Genomic DNA, 15224 nt, shown 5'->3' on the forward strand with positions numbered 1-15224 from the left:
CAACTACCCAAGTGAATTAGACAGAGATTCAGGAAAAGGACCACTTGGAGTTCCTGTTTCCCCAAAATATCCCCCCAAACCCCTTCACCTCCTTTCCTGGGGAGGCTTGAGACTAATATACAATGTGAGCACAGACCAAACCCCTTTGTTTTTAGGACACTGAAAATCAATCAGGTTCTTAGAAGTATGGGCTGGATGAATGGACTATAAGGTGGATAGAAAGCTGGCTAGATCCATCGGGCTCAGCGGGTAGTGATCAATGGCTCCATGTCTAGTTGGCAGCTGGTATCAAGCGGAGTGCCCCAAGGGTCGGTCCTGGGGCCGGTTTTGTTTAATATCTTTATTAATGATCTGGAGGATGGCGTGGATTGCACCCTCAGCAAGTTTGCAGATGACACTAAACTGGGAGGAGTGGTAGATACACTAGAGGGTAGGGATAGGATACAGAGGGACGGAGACAAATTAGAGGATTGGGCCAAAAGAAACCTGATGAGGTTCAACAAGGACAAGTGCAGAGTCCTGCACTTAGGACGGAAGAATCCCATGCACTGCTACAGACTAGGGACCGAATGGCTAGGTAGCAGTTCTGCAGAAAAGGACCTAGGGGTCACAGTGGACGAGAAGCTGGATATGAGTCAACAGTGTGCCCTTGTTGCCAAGAAGGCTAATGGCATATTGGGCTGCATTAGTAGGAGCATTGCCAGCTGTGACACACACGGGGCGCAGGGCGGGGCGGGGGGGGGGGCAGGGCTGTGACACACACGGGGCCCGGGGCGGGGGCGGGAGGGGGGCAGGGCTGTGACACACACGGGGCACCAGTGCAGGGACTATACAGGGACTGGGCCCGTCCCACACAGACCCCACGCTAGGCACTGGGCTCAGCAGGGCTGGACCCCGGGGGAGCCGCACACAGGCACGATGGGGCCTTTAGCCGGGTGCTGGAGTTGGGGCTGCCCAGAGTGGAGGCGGTGGCAGCCGGAGGGTCCAGCTCCCCGGTGAGTCTCTAGCGGGTTGGCTCGGTGCGGTTACAGGGCCAGGGGGATCCCACCCGGGTACAGCAGCTGGCACTGATGGGAGCAGACCCAGGATGCAGGGGGCAGAGCTGGGGGGGAGACATGAGCGGGTCTTACGAAGGCACCTGGGGGATTCAGGGGCCCCGGCTCCTCCCCGCGTTTATCTGAAAGGCAAAGAGCGTCAGTTACCAGGAGCCCAGGGCCCGACGCGAGGCTGGCAGGAATCAGGGCCACTCCCCAGCACCCCCAGGGAGTCTCCCATTGATGCAGGGGGTGCTGGGTGGGGGAGGGGCTGTAGCTGCCTGGGGGTGCCACAGCAGGTGGGGGGGAAGTATCAGGGGGTAGCCGTGTTAGTCTGTATCTACAAAAACAACAAGGAGTCTGGTGGTACCTTAAAGACTAACAGATTTATTTGGGCATAAGCTTTCGTGAGAAAAACCTCACTTCTTCGGATGCATAGAGACTCTCTATGCATCCGAAGAAGTGAGGTTTTTACTCACGAAAGCTTATGCCCAAATAAATCTGTTAGTCTTTAAGGTGCCACCAGACTCCTTGTTGTTTTAGCAGGTGGGGGGGGGTATCCCCAGGGGGTGCTGGGTGGGTCCAGGGGCTGTGGCTGGCTGGGATGCCTAGCGGGTGTGTGGGGGGGTCTCCCCAGTGGGTGCTGGGTGGGCCCAGGGCTGTGGCTGGCTGCGGGGCACAGTGGGTGGGTGGGGGGGTCTCCCCAGTAGGTGCTGGGTGGGCTGTGGGGCTGTGGCTGGCTGTGGGGGCACAGTGGGGGGTCTCTCCAGGGGGTGCTGGGTGGGGGACGGGCTGTAGCTGGCTGCGGGGGGAGCACAGTGGGGGGTCTCCCCAGTGGGTGTTGGGTGGGCCCAGGGGCTGCAGGTGCGGCTGGTGGCCTCCCCGGGCAGCGGCTACTCACAAGGGGCCCCGCGGGTTGCGGGCGGCGTTCATCTTCATGCCCTTGATGATGAGGATGGTGCCTGCGATGATGCCAATGATGCCCACGGCCAGGCCCAGGGCGCACACCAGGGTCTCTGTGGTCTCGGGGATGGGGGTGGGCACCTGGGCTTCTGGAGAGAGGGGGAGAGGGACAGGCCATGGAGTGAGGGGGGCTGTTCCCACCCCTCCCTCCCAGAGCCGGGAAAGAACCCAGGCGTCCTGGCTCCCAGCCCTGTGCCCAGCGGGGTCCCCGGGCGCCCCGGCCTTACCCCAGTGCTTCGTGAAGGGCTCGGCCAGCCCCCCGTGCTCCACCTGGCAGTCGTAGAAGTCGCCCTGGCTGGGGAGGAAGGGCAGGTAGGAGAACTTGCGGAAGGAGTTGTCCTGGCGGGGGTAGAAGTCGGTCTCAGAGACGCCCTCGGTCACCTCCTGCCCGTTCTTCAGCCACGTCATGCTGAGTGCAGGCGGGAAGAACTTGTCCGCGATGCATATCAGGACGTTGGGCTCGCCCAGCTCCACGGGGTCTTCGGGGAACACGGTCACCTCAGAGGGCTCTGGGGAGACAGGGGTTAGTGGGTCCCATTGCCTGACCCCCGAGCCAGCCAGTCCCTGGTGCTCACGCTCCAGCTCAGGGGTCTCTCCCCAGGAGTGTGGGGGGCATCACCGGGGCCGTCCCAGCTCCCTTCCCTGACGGCTAATGGGGCACAGGGGCCAGGGGAGCATGGAGGCGTCATGGACCCAGGGCAGCCGACTGGCATCCTGGGGGAATCCTGGCTCACGGCCTGGCCCGGCACCCGCTGGGAGAGCTGCGTTATCCCCCACCATTCGCTGGAGCACCAGGCTCCATTAGTCCCCTGTCACTGGCTGGGGGCCGGCGAGGGGTCAGTACAGACAGGGCGATGGCTCCAGGACAGACAGAACTGTGGTTTGCGGAGGGTCCATCCCCAGGCCAGACAGTCATTGTCCATTGTCCCCTAGTTCGCTCCAGGAAGCAGTGTCTTGTTCAGATCTGCCCCCGGGGGTGGGGGTGTCTCTGCCCCGTTCATGGTGTCACAGCAGCGCAGCCTGTCAGAGGCGGCTGTGAAACCCACAACTGGTTTGTCGCAGTCGCGGCTCCCCAGAGCTGGGTCTGTGCTCAGGGCTGCCCCCCTGTTCCCAGCCGGCCCCTGGCCCCGTTAGACCAGACGCCCTTGTCTGGCTGCCCCAGCTCACACAGGCCCGTGACGGGGCGGGCGGGTACCACAGCGAGGGACAATCTCCGGCAATCCCCTGCCAGCAGCCAGGGGCGGCTCCAGGCCCCAGCATGCCAAGCGTGTGCCTGGGGCGTCAAGCCGTGGGGGGTGCCCCGCTGGTCGCTGCGAGGGCGGCAGGAGGCTGTCTTCGGGGGCTTGCCTGCGGGAGGTCCGCCAGTCCCACGGCTTTGGTGGCAATTCAGTGGCGGGTACACCGAAGCCACGGGACCGGCGGCCCTCCTGTGCTTGGGGCGACAAAAAACGTAGAGCCGCCCCTGCCAGCAACTGACGGCCGGTACCTGCTCCCTTGGCTGGGGACGGCCCAGGTCTCAGTCCCTCCACTATTTCAGGCTCTGGTTTCATGCAGCCCCTCCCCCATCCATGGCCGAGATCCCCCCTTCTGCCAGCCCCACCCTGCCCGGTTCCCCCTTCCCAGGCAGGGCTGGGGTCTGGATGCCACCAGCCCCTGCCTGACATGGGTCACGGGCTCTGCCCAGGGCTGTCTAACATACAAACACCCTCTAGCCACGCCAGGGGACACTCCCCAGCCCACCCCACACCGGAGCTTCCGGCTGCTGGAAGGGAGCCGGACCCCCCCGGCCCAAACGGCAGGACCAGGAGCTGCAAGAGCCCCAGTGGGGGGGGGGGGGGAAATGCCGACTGGAGCCGGGTATCTGAGGCCAAGGCCCCTGCCAATGCCCGTTAGTGAGGTCAGCCGTGATCAGGAACGGGGCCCCTCCCAGCCTGGCCAGGATCTCACCTGTCCTAGGCACGGGACACGTGTCAGACACGGGGATAGCACCGAGCTCTCTATAACCCACCCAGGGTCTGATCGCCCCGTCCTTCTCCGGTACCCGCACAGCGGGGGCTGCCCATGGACGGTCGGATCCCCCCTCACGCCAGCCCAGCAGCGATTTCCTCCGCCGGGCTCCGGGCTGCCTCCCGGTGACCCTGGGGGGTGGGCTCGGTACTGGGGCCTGGTGGCAGCCAGCGAAGGGCCTCCCCCCCCCCCCCCCCCCGGGAAAACACCTGCTGGTAACCCGGCCGCCCGCGCTGATCCCTGCTCGCTGGGTGGGGTCAGTGACAAAACCGGGCTGGGGAGTCCGGGGAGGGGCTGGCTGGTGGGTCTCGCCCACATGCTCAGGGTCTAACTCAGGGGTCTGAAACACGTGGGGGCTATTTCCTGTGGCCCGCCGACCAGCCCGTGCCCAACCCCCGGCCTACCTCCAGGTCAGGGGTGGGCAAACGATACCCACGGGATTGCCTCCCTCGAGCCCCATGCCAGCTGGCATCACGTCCCTGTGGCGGGGGGGTGGGGGGGGAGAAGCAGAGGGCTCTGTCCGTGTGTTGCCCTGGCTTCCAGGCATGCCCCCCCCCCCCCCCCGCAGCCCCCCGCAGCTCCCATTGGCCGGGAACGGGGAACCGCGGCCAACGGGAGTTTCGGGGGAGGTACCTGGAGGAGCGGCAAGAAGTGTGCGGAGCCCTGAATCCCCCTCCCCCAGGGGCCGCACGGACATGGTTCCAGCTTCCTGGAGCGGGGCCGGGGCTGGCAGCCTGCCCTGGCCCCGCTCCGGTGTGCGCCACTCCCACCCCGAAGCCCGAAGCCCTCCTGCACCCCACACCCCAACCCCCTGCCCTGAGCCCCCTGCTGCATCCCACACCCTTTCTGCACCCCAACTCCCTGCCCTGAGCCCCCTGCCTGCACCCCAACCCCCTGCTGCACCCCAACTCCCTGTCCTGAGCCCCCTGCTGCATCCCACACCCTGCCTGCACCCCAACCCCCTGCTGCACCCCAACTCCCTGCCCTGAGCCCCCTGCCTGAACCCCAACCCCCTGCTGCACCCCAACTCCCTGCCCTGAGCCCCGGCCACACCCCCATGTACCCTCTGGGGGCAGGGAGGGGGCGGAGTTGGGGTGGGGCCTTCAGGGAAGGGGTTGGAATGGGGGCAGGGAAGGGGGGGAAGAGGCGGGGCCTCATGGAAGGGGTGGAGTGGGGGCGGGGCCGGGGGCAGCAAGGGTGTGTGTGTCAGGCCAATGAACTAGCCCTCATGTGGCCCTCGTGGTCATTTGAGTTTGAGACCCCTGGTCTAACTGATAGACAGATTTGGGGTCAGGAAGGAATTTCCCCCCAGCTCAGATTGGCAGAGACCCTGGGGGGGTTTCGCCTTCCCCTGCAGCCTGGGACATGGGTCACAGGCAGGTTTAAACTAGGGTCAATGGTGGCATCTCTGTAACTTTAAGTCTTTAACCCACGGTTTGAGGGCGTCAGTGACCCAGCCAGAGCTCGGGGTCTGTTACAGGAGCGGGTGGGGAGGGGCTGTGGCCTGCGATGTGCAGGGGTCAGACTAGATGATCATGATGGTCTCTTGTGGCCTTAAAGTCTATGAGTCTATGAGCACGAGGCCTGGGAGTCAGGATTTACCTGCCCCAAATTCTCTCTCACTCACACACGCTGGGGCACCCACCCTCAGCCGTTCCTAGGGCCCAGCCACACGTAACCCTCTTAATTTAGGCACCCACCCACCCCTGCCCTTCTGTGGGCTCAGGCGTAACCCTGCACTCTGCGAGTTTGTGGGGGCTTTTACCGGTGACAGAGCCTCACACAGTAATATCCTGATCCTTTATTTGTTACCAATCCCCACAAACAGACGCACACGCTACACACACAGCTCACCACTCCCAATAAGACACATGAACTTTCCCTGCTGGCCAGTCAGGAGCAGGTCCACGTGGGGGACTCCACTTTATACCCGGTGTCATTGGTGGGGTGTTGAGGTCTGGTAGCTCTGATCTTGGGGGCCGTGTCCTGGAGTTGGTTCCCAAAGAACTTCCTTTTGGACCCAATTTATAGAGTGAAACTTGAGTTCTGCTTAGCTGCACCTTCACCAATCATTGTACTAAAATTTTACTAACCAATCCTAACATAGTGTAATGTAATTCTCTAAGCAATTATATCTCACCACCTTAATTGATTTACAGCTAGAAAAATTAATTATACAGCAGACAGAAACAATCAAAGAACCAGACAAATCATACAGACAAACAGTAGGGAAGTGGGGACAATAATGATAGAACAATAAAGAAATGAGGATTTCATAACCCCAACTATTGAGAAGTGATTTCGTGCCCGACAAGATGCCATCGAACTATGTTTTCTTTAACCATCTTAAGCTCTGTTTCTGTGTCTGGTGGTAGTGGGGCCGTTAGGACGGGGTCTCCTCCTTACCAGCCGGTTCTGACATCGTGTTAATGTCATGTAGATGGGCTGTGAGGATGTGACTTCCTGCTTCTCCGCTCATGGCGGCTGCTCTTTCAATCTGGCTGCAGGAAAAGGGCTGATCCGTACAGTCCCCTCCTTAACGACGCTTTTACTAAAGCCGTCATTACTATTGCAGGAGTCCAATACTCAGACTGCTGAGCTTGGGTTTGCCTCCTGGGTATAATTAACAAGAGCCTTATTTGACTTTGCAGGCCGGCTTCCTGTAGGCTCCGGACCGTTCTCTTCACCCAGCAAGCCAAAGCTATTATGCTGACTAATAAAGCCAGTTGGATTCCAATGATCACCACAGTGGGGTGAACCATGATATTTAGCACACCCGTTGCAGAAGGTGACAACCCTAATAGTGTCTCACACCAGGAGTGATGTCCTGCATCTGCAACAATTTTTAGCATGAGTGATTTCTGCATGATCGTGTTGTACTTCAATACGTATTTGTTCTCCTGTCTGTGCAATACACTGTAAATGTGAATGTAACATAGGATGGTGTGACCTTATCCGATTGTAATGTGAACGTATAGATCATTGTTGCAACCACTGTTCTATATTAGCAACAAATCTTGTACAATATGGGCAAAGTAAGACGTCTATTAAAAGGTTGTGATTGGCTGGTTGCGATGATGCTCTCTGGGTGCATGTATCGTTTTTGTATTTGAAGTTATGAGTATTGGCTCTATACCTAATTTCAATTGTTTGAATCCTGGGGCAACGCCCACAAAGTATTTAGCCAGCAAGTCTTGGAGGGACGATTCAAGTTGATTAGAAGAACTTGACTGACAATGGGCCTTGGAAGATGCCAAACCACATCCGATGATCCTTCCTGTGAATGTTCAAACTAGCACGTGGGCAGTGGCGTCTACCTGTAAAGAACTGAGTCACGCATGGACAGGTGATGTGCCCATGTGATGGCTCATGTGACCGGACACCATCTTGTTGCTGTGATTTTCCACAGGGAGAACAAAGGATTTCTCTGCCCTGGGCAGAAACTATATAAGGCCTTAAGAACGTCTCCATTTTGGCTTCAGTCCTGCTTCCGACCTCTGGAGGGACTTTGCTACAAACTGAAGCTCTGAACAAAGGACTGAATGACCCATCCCAGCTGGGGAAGTTCCAGAGACTTGACTTAAGCCAGTAGTTTATTCCATCAAGCCTGAAACAAACCCGAACCAAGGACTTTGCAATTGTTGTATGTATTTGATTCCTTCAACCAATTTCTTTCTTTCTTTCTTGATAAACCTTTATATTTTAGATTCTAAAGGATTGGCTACAGAGTGGTTTTTGGGTAAGATCTAAGTTATATATTGACTTGGGGTGTGGCTGGTCCTTTGGGATCAGAAGAACCTTTTACTGGGGACACTGGTTTTCATAACCACTCATCCCCATAAGGAGTGCTACTGGCGGTGATACAGGGAAACAGGAGTGTCTGAGGGAATTGCTTGTGTGACTAGCCAGTGGGGTGAGACCGAAGTTCTCTTTTGGGCTGGTTTGGGACACCTTGTAAGCAAAGGATCCCCAGCCTTGTGGGCTGTGACTGCCGGTTTTTCAGCAATTTGCCCTGCATTGGTGCTCTCAGTAGTGTCTCACCAAGGCCCCCCTTGTTACAGATGGATTAACAATTTGCTTATCATGGTCATATTCATGCCTAAGGTTACAGGCGTTACATTGCGATACAATTGTGGTTTAAACTTCAAGTAGTTTACAATCCATACAGGCACATAGTATTCAAACTCACAACTTTTAATCTTTGTAATGTTACAAAAACATCTATTGACTAAATAAGTCATAAAATACAATTCCTCATCCTCTACTGCTGCCATTGGACAATGACTCCTAACACAAACACATCCCCTTCCTGCATATACAACAGCCGACGTTTGTTTGGTGAATATATCAAACATACATCTTTGGGTTCCTTTGTCTTTAACAGAGAAACATTCATCTCTTTCTTGTACATTTTGATCCTAACACACGCATCCCAAATTTTCATGGGCTCCCCACTGAAACATGTCAATCGTTTTCCATTGTTGGTTTTCTTTATATGCCCAGGAATGATGATCAGATTCAGTGGAACACAGAACCAGATTTTTTCGTTAGCTGGATTCCCACAGGTATCACTGGATGTATATCAGTAGCTAGGCTGGGGTGTTTGGTTACTACATATGCTTGTAGAGCCATTTGATCTTTATTTAGGGTAAAATTTACAGATTTCCACCACGGCATTAATTGTCTCTCCCCTTCTGCAACATGTTCTCACAACTTTTTTATTTCCAAAGGCAGATTTCCTGGCATGCCTTCCCGGAGTATTCGAACGACCAATTGCTGACTCAGTTCCTGGGTCTGTGTACAGGCTAACGCTAGGGACACATTTTCTTGTATTGATTCCATAGTCCCTGATAACAATAACAAATCCTTTTCGCCTCGCTGTTGCCAGACTGGCAGGATGTTAGAAAACAATTGTTGCCCCAATCCTAACTTTGACAAGGATGCACTGATGGGCTTTCCCGATTCTTGTGTTTCAGCTATAAGATAATTTTGTGTGTTTGCCATTACCTCCATGTTAGTAGCATCCAGTGCTCCAACCCCTAATCCAGTTCCACCCAAAACAGTCTCCAATACACCCCTTGGGGTTCCCTTCCTTATGGACTTTTCAATAGACCATCATTTTAACCATGCTGCCCACCCCTGATGGGGAGTTTGTACATACGGGGCGCATTGAGGTATGATCTTGGACACATTTAACCCCGTAACGTCCAGCTCCATTTGCTTTAGAGATGGTATTGGGGATATAATAACTTGTTCCCTATGATCCAAGTTTACCACATGTGGTCCATTTAATGGGTGTTTTCTTGATTTTTGCATATCAGGATCTGTGGCAATTATTTTAAAATGTACTTTTACCGAGATGTTTTGCAATACACATTCACCGAGTTGGGCAGGGATATTATGAAAGTGAGTCAGACACTGATATTGTAATTAAACTTTAGGTTGTTTTTAGTACATTCGCTGCCCTGAATTTCTTAAATCCGTTCTGTGGGTTCCATTTCCCCTAGGTCCTGGATATCCACCTGCCAAGGTGCGTTGGGGCAGTTTGCTGATATTTGCAATTGTTGTCCTGAGGGAATAGTCAGTGTGCTGGGCCTTGAGTCCGAGATTTGTCAGCCGGCCAGCAGGGATGTGTGTAAGGAGGGAGATATCCACTAGGGGGCAGCATGGGCTAGAGCACGGGGTGGGGGTGGCTGGGAGCCAGGGCTGTATCCCCAGCAGGCAGGGCCTGGACCGAGTGGTCACGGGGCCGAGCCACGTCCTTTCGGCCCTGGACTGGTGGCTGGATCCCAAGTCGGTGCTGCAAATCCCTTCGCGACCCCGTCACTCCCCCTGGTCGCAGACGCGTCGGAGCTGGGCTGGGGAACCCAGCTGGGCGAGCTCAACACCCAGGGCCGGTGGTTGTAACACGACCTGGCCCTTCATATCAACTTCCGGGAGCTCAGAGCGGTTCCCCTGGCCTGCCCGGTGTTATCACCCCAGCTGAAGGGCCGGGGGGTGCAGGGCCTGACGGACAGTACAGCCGCGATGTGTTACATCAACAGGCAGGGCGGGGCCAGGGTTCAGCCCGGTGTCGGGAGGCACTCAGCCATTCACCTGGTACCCGCCCACCTGCCGGGCGCAGGAACGTCCTGGCGGATCCCCTCAGCAGGGCCTTCTCGTCTCACCACAAGTGGCCACTCCACACGGAGGTGTCAGCCTCGTCTCCTGCAGGTGGGGGCTCCCCGGCTGGACCCGTCTGCGTCCCGGCAGCACAGGAAGTGCCCCACGTTCTGGTCTCTGCAGGGCAGGGACAAGGGCTCCGTGTCAGACGCCTTCCTGATCCCGTGCTCAGGGACGCTGACGTTCGCCTTCCCACCGGTGCCGCTGCTCCACGGGGTCCTGCTACAGGTGAAGCAAGACAAAGCAACTGTCACCCCATAGCCCCGGCATAGTGTCGCCAGCACTGGTCTGTCAGCGGCCAGGCCCCTGCAGCTGCCTCTTCGGCCGGACCGGCTGTCCCAGAGCCCCGGGAACCGGCTGCACCCAAACCTGGAGGCGCTGCCTGACAGCCCGGCGGCTGCGTGGCTGAACCAGGACGAACGGGCGTCTCTTCGCTGGTGTCCAACAGGTCCTGCCGGGCAGCAGGAAACCCTCCACCAGCGCTGCCTAGGCGGGGAAGGGGAAGCGGTTCACGTGCTGGGCCTTGGACCAACACATTCGGGCTGAAGAGGCCCCACTGCAGTACGTCCTGGGCTATTTGCTGACCTTAAACTCCAGGGCCGGTCGCTCTCTTCGGTCAAGGTCCACCTGGCGGCCATTTCGGCGTTCCACCCTCCGTTTCACGGGAGGTCGGTCTTCACCCATCCCATGACGGCACGGTTCCTGAAAGGTCTGGAGCACCTTTACCGCACGTCCGAGAGCCGGTCCCCACCGTGGGATCTGAATCTGGTGCTGTCGAGGCTCATGGGTCCCCCTGTGGAACCTTTGGCTTCCTGCTCCCTCCTGCTTCTCTCCTGGAAAGTCTCTTTCTCGGTTGCTATAACCTCAGTCCGCAGGGTGTCCGACAGCTGGGCGCTCACGTCAGAACCACCTTCTCCGGGCTTCTATATTGACATGGTCCAGCTGCGTCTGCACCCGGCCTTTCTGCCCAAGGTCGTCTCCCCGTTCCATACTGGTCAAGACATGTACTTACCGGTCCTCTGTCCAAAGCCTCGTGCGATGGAGGAGGAACGCAGGCAGCATCCCTGGACGTCAGACGGGGGCTGGCCTTGGACATGGATAGAACGAAGCTGCTCAGTGAGTCAACACAGTTGTTTGTTGCTGTTGCGGACAGGATGAAGGGTTTCCCAGCGTCTACCCAGAGAGTCTCGTCCTGGATCACGGCCTCCATCCCCTACGGTTATGAGCTGGCAAAGATCCCCCGCCGGCGATCGTGACGGCTCACTCAGCTAGGGCGCAGGGGCCTATCCAAGAACTCTGTCAGGCCGCTACCCGGTCATCCGTCCTCACGATCGCTTTTCACTACGTGCTGACCCAGCGAGCTCGAGGTGACGCTGGTTTCGGCAGAGCAATAGCTCCAGTTGGTAAGACTGAACTCCAAGCCCACCTCCGTGGAGTCTGGTTGCAAGTCCCCTAGAATGGAATTGACATGAACAAGTGTTCGAAGAAAAACTGGTTCCCTACCTCTCGTAAGTGTTGTTCTTCGAGGGGTGTCGCTCACGTCCCTTCCTTTACCTGCTCACCTGCCCCTCTGTCGGAGCGGCCGGAGAGAAGGAACCGAGCGGGCGCAGGGCCGGCAGAGCCTGATATACCAGCACTTGAGCACGGGGCTCCAGAGGGCACCACAGCCGGCCCTGGGGATACTGCTAAGGCAGAAATCTCTGCCCATAGCACAAGTGGGGGCGCACCTAGAATGGACGGGATGTCAGCAGCACGTCTTAAAGAACGTTGGTTGGTAACCGGGTTTTGGGGGGGGGGGGGAAGGGGGTTGGGTGCAGACTCAGCCTAGCTGGTCACAGGGACTTTGCCCTTGAAATCCTGGCGCTGCCCCCACAGGGGCTCAGGCTGGCAAAGCTGGTGGCTCAGAGTGAGTTTGTCACACCCCGGAGCGCTGCAGATACCTCAACCCAAGTGTTTGGTGCAGACCCGGCCTGGCTGGTCACGGGGCCCTTTGCCCTCCGACGTCTGTCACTGGCCCTGCAGGGGGGCCCGACCGCCCCCCCCTTCTCCCCAGCCTGCCCCCTGCGCGTCCCCTGCAGCTGCTGTTCCCTCCTTGCCCTGCAGAGGGCGCCCTCTCCTTTCCCATGGGGCTGGGGCTGGGCTGGCTCTGGGCTGGGGGGTCCCCAGCTGGCCGCCGTGGGGGGACAGACACGTGTGGGGCTGGTGGCTCTTGTCCAGGGGTCTCTGGGTCTCCCGTGGCTCAGGCGGGGAGAAAGTTGGGACTGGTTCTGTTCAGCACTTGGGGCAACAGTTTGGTACAGTTGCTATTTGGGGCACTCACAAAACCAGCTCCTCTGCCCCGAATCCAGCCCTGTCCCTGCTCCGGCGCTGCCCCCCCCTGGCTGTGCTCCCGCTCATTGGCCCCCATCCAGACCTGACTGCTGCCCCTGCTCCCCCCACTTGACCTGCATCCTGCCCTGCTCCCCCCTCGCTGCCCCGCATCCGGCCTTGCTGCCCTGCTCCCCAGGAGCGAGCTGCCATCACAGCCTCAGCGAGCGGACGTGCACGGCCCAGACCCCCCTGCCCCCTGCCAGCGCTGCTCCCCGTGGCAGGGGGCCGGGGCACAAGGAGCCGCCGGGCACAGGCTGGGCCCTGCCGCTGGCAGCAGCACCCGAGGGGAGGAACGTTCCGGCGGCTAAGAACGGCTGCGGGTGTCTGCGAAGAGTTGTGGTGATCGCAACAAAACTGCGGCCCAGGAGTTTCTTACAGCCCTTCCCGTGGAGCTGACTCTGCCAGCCGGCCAGCAGGAACGTGTGTAAGGAGGGAGACACCCACTAGGGGGCAGCCTGGGCTAGAGCCGGGGGTGGGGGTGGCTGGGAGCCAGGACGCCTGGGTTCAGCTCCCACCTTTGCCAGGGATTTGATGTGTCATGTTGGGCCAATCCCTCGCTCTGCCCAGGGCTCCATTCCCAGCTGTACCGTGGGGAGGGGGATCCCACCTTTGTCCTGTCGTCAGGCCCCTGCGTGCAGAGCCCGTGGGTCTGGGCAGCACCCGGCACAACACAGCCCTGCGCTCAGCCAGGGTCTGGGCAGCCCCTGGGCAGGGGGACTGGCTGCCTCAGGTGGGGGGACGACTGGGACATGGGGCCTTTCCCCTCTAGAGGGCCCCAGCTCTGGGACTGGCTGGCCCAAGGGGTTGAGGATCGGGACAGGTTGATTCTTCAAGTGCTTGCGCCTGTCCAGTCCCGGTCAGGTGTTTGCGCTGCGTGCCCCGGAGCTGGGGATTTCCCCCCGGTGGTGTCCATAGGGCTGGCTCTAGGGCCTCCTGCACCGGTATAAGGGGCCCCCCCAGCCCTGCCCCCTCCAGCTCCATCCTACCCCGTGCCAGTTGCTGGAACCGTCTCTCTCGCTCCGGCAGCTCCTGCCAGTGGTCATTGCTGGACTGTTGGGAAGAGTGGATAGTTGTCAGGAGTTAGCCCCTAAAAAGGGACCTTGTTCCTGGGCTGGGGCAGGCCCCAGGCCCGGGAATGATCCCCGTACTAGGTGTCTGAACGGCCTGGGGGAGACTCATGGACAGGCCACGTGCAGGGTCTGCTGGAGTTTCAGGCCCTGCATGCGAAGGGACAGGGACATTCGACTGGGAGCCACGCTGAGACCGGCCTCCGAACTGCTGGGACTCAACACCGACCACGTCCGCCTCCGTACGTAGTGCCCCCATCGGCACCGCCCCCCCGCCCCTGGCATTGGAGCCCCCTCAGTGCCGCTTGACCTCCCCAGCACCGGCAAAGCGGCACAGGACCTGCGCCGACAGAGGACGCTGCCCGATGCCCAGAGGAGACCAGGACGGCCTGGGGGGGTTGAGATGCGATCCGTGTCAGGCACTCGCCTTTCCATCAAAGGCGACAGCCGTGGAGGTTACACCGCCTACGGTACCCAGGCCACCGAGGGGTCCTCCAGGTACCCGGGCACTAGGAGAGGCCTGGCTCACCGCAGGGCATCTCCTACCCCAGAGCCTGTCCGGCTGCCAGGGACCTAATGGCCCTACTGGTTCCTCCCACGCCTAGGGACCACCAGCCCCCCGGGAGCCATCTCAAACAGTGGGGTCAAGGGGGAAGCTCGTGTTGGGCCCCCTCGGTGGTCCCCAGCCCCTCACTGGTCTCCATCTCCGGTCAGGTCTCTGGCATTGAGATGCCGTTCCCCGGCAGGCCGGTGCCGGTCGCCCAATCCCAGGCATCGATCACCAGAGATCCGACGTCGTTCTCCAGCTACGTGGCACCGGTCCCCTGAGGCCCAGCATCAGTCCCTCCAGCCCCGGCACCGACCACCGAGCCCCCAGAAACCTCACTCCCTGGCGTCCCGTCCTAGCCGGCTGTTACCGGCACAAAATTCTCTGTCACTCGCACACTCTGTAGGCACCGACCATTGCCTGTTTCCTAGAGCTCAGGCATAATCTTTCCACTCTGCGGGTTTGCGGGGTCTTTTACCAGTGAAAGAGCCTCACACAGTAATATCCTGATCCTCTGTTTGTTACCAATCCCCACAAACAGACGCACACGCTACACAAAAAGAACAGGAGTACTTGTGGCACCTTAGAGACTAACACATTTATTTGAGCATAAGCTTTTGTGGGCTACAGCCCACTTCATCGGATGCATAGAATGGAACATATATTGAGGAGATATATATACACACATACAGAGAGCATAAACAGGTGGGAGTTGTCTTACCAACTCTGAGAGGCCAATTAAGTAAGAGGAAAAAAACCTTTTGAAGTGATAATCAAGCTAGCCCAGTACAGACAGTTTGATAAGAAGTGTGAGAATACTTACAAGGGGAGATACAAACATTGAATCTAATGGCTCAGCCATTCCCAGTCTCTATTCAAGCTTAAGTTGATTGTATCTAGTTTGCATATCAATTCAAGTTCAACAGTTTCTCGTTGGAGTCTGTTTTTGAAGCTTTTCTGTTGCAAAATTGCCACCCTCAGGTCTGTAATCGAGTGGCCAGGGAGACTGAAGTGTTCTCCTACTGGTTTTTTAATGTTATGATTCCTGATGTCAGATTTGTGTCCATTAATTCT

General features: G+C 58.2%; 1 protein-coding gene across 1 annotated transcript; it reads right to left on the reverse strand.

Moving 5' to 3' along the window:
* Positions 1 to 772: 772 nt before the first annotated feature.
* On the reverse strand, positions 773 to 2523 carry LOC135974865 (HLA class II histocompatibility antigen, DR alpha chain-like). The gene is made up of 3 exons (XM_065563955.1): positions 2225 to 2523; positions 1936 to 2086; positions 773 to 1177 (listed from the first exon to the last, which is right to left on the reverse strand). Exons 1-3 carry the CDS (start codon positions 2403 to 2405, stop codon positions 1174 to 1176), a joined length of 336 nt encoding a protein of 111 aa, XP_065420027.1. The 5' UTR covers positions 2406 to 2523; the 3' UTR covers positions 773 to 1173.
* Positions 2524 to 15224: the final 12701 nt, after the last annotated feature.

Source organism: Chrysemys picta, chromosome 12 (genome assembly GCF_011386835.1).
Source record: "Chrysemys picta bellii isolate R12L10 chromosome 12, ASM1138683v2, whole genome shotgun sequence".
Classification (NCBI taxonomy): domain Eukaryota; kingdom Metazoa; phylum Chordata; order Testudines; family Emydidae; genus Chrysemys; species Chrysemys picta.

Excerpts from the sequence above, each read along its gene's own strand:
- LOC135974865 (XM_065563955.1), bottom strand. The coding sequence starts at position 2,405 with ATGACGTGGCTGAAGAACGGGCAGGAGGTGACCGAGGGCGTCTCTGAG. Across the intron at positions 2,087-2,224 it reads GCCCTTCACGAAGCACTGGG|AAGCCCAGGTGCCCACCCCC; the intron begins GTAAGGCCGGGG and ends CCCTCTCTCCAG.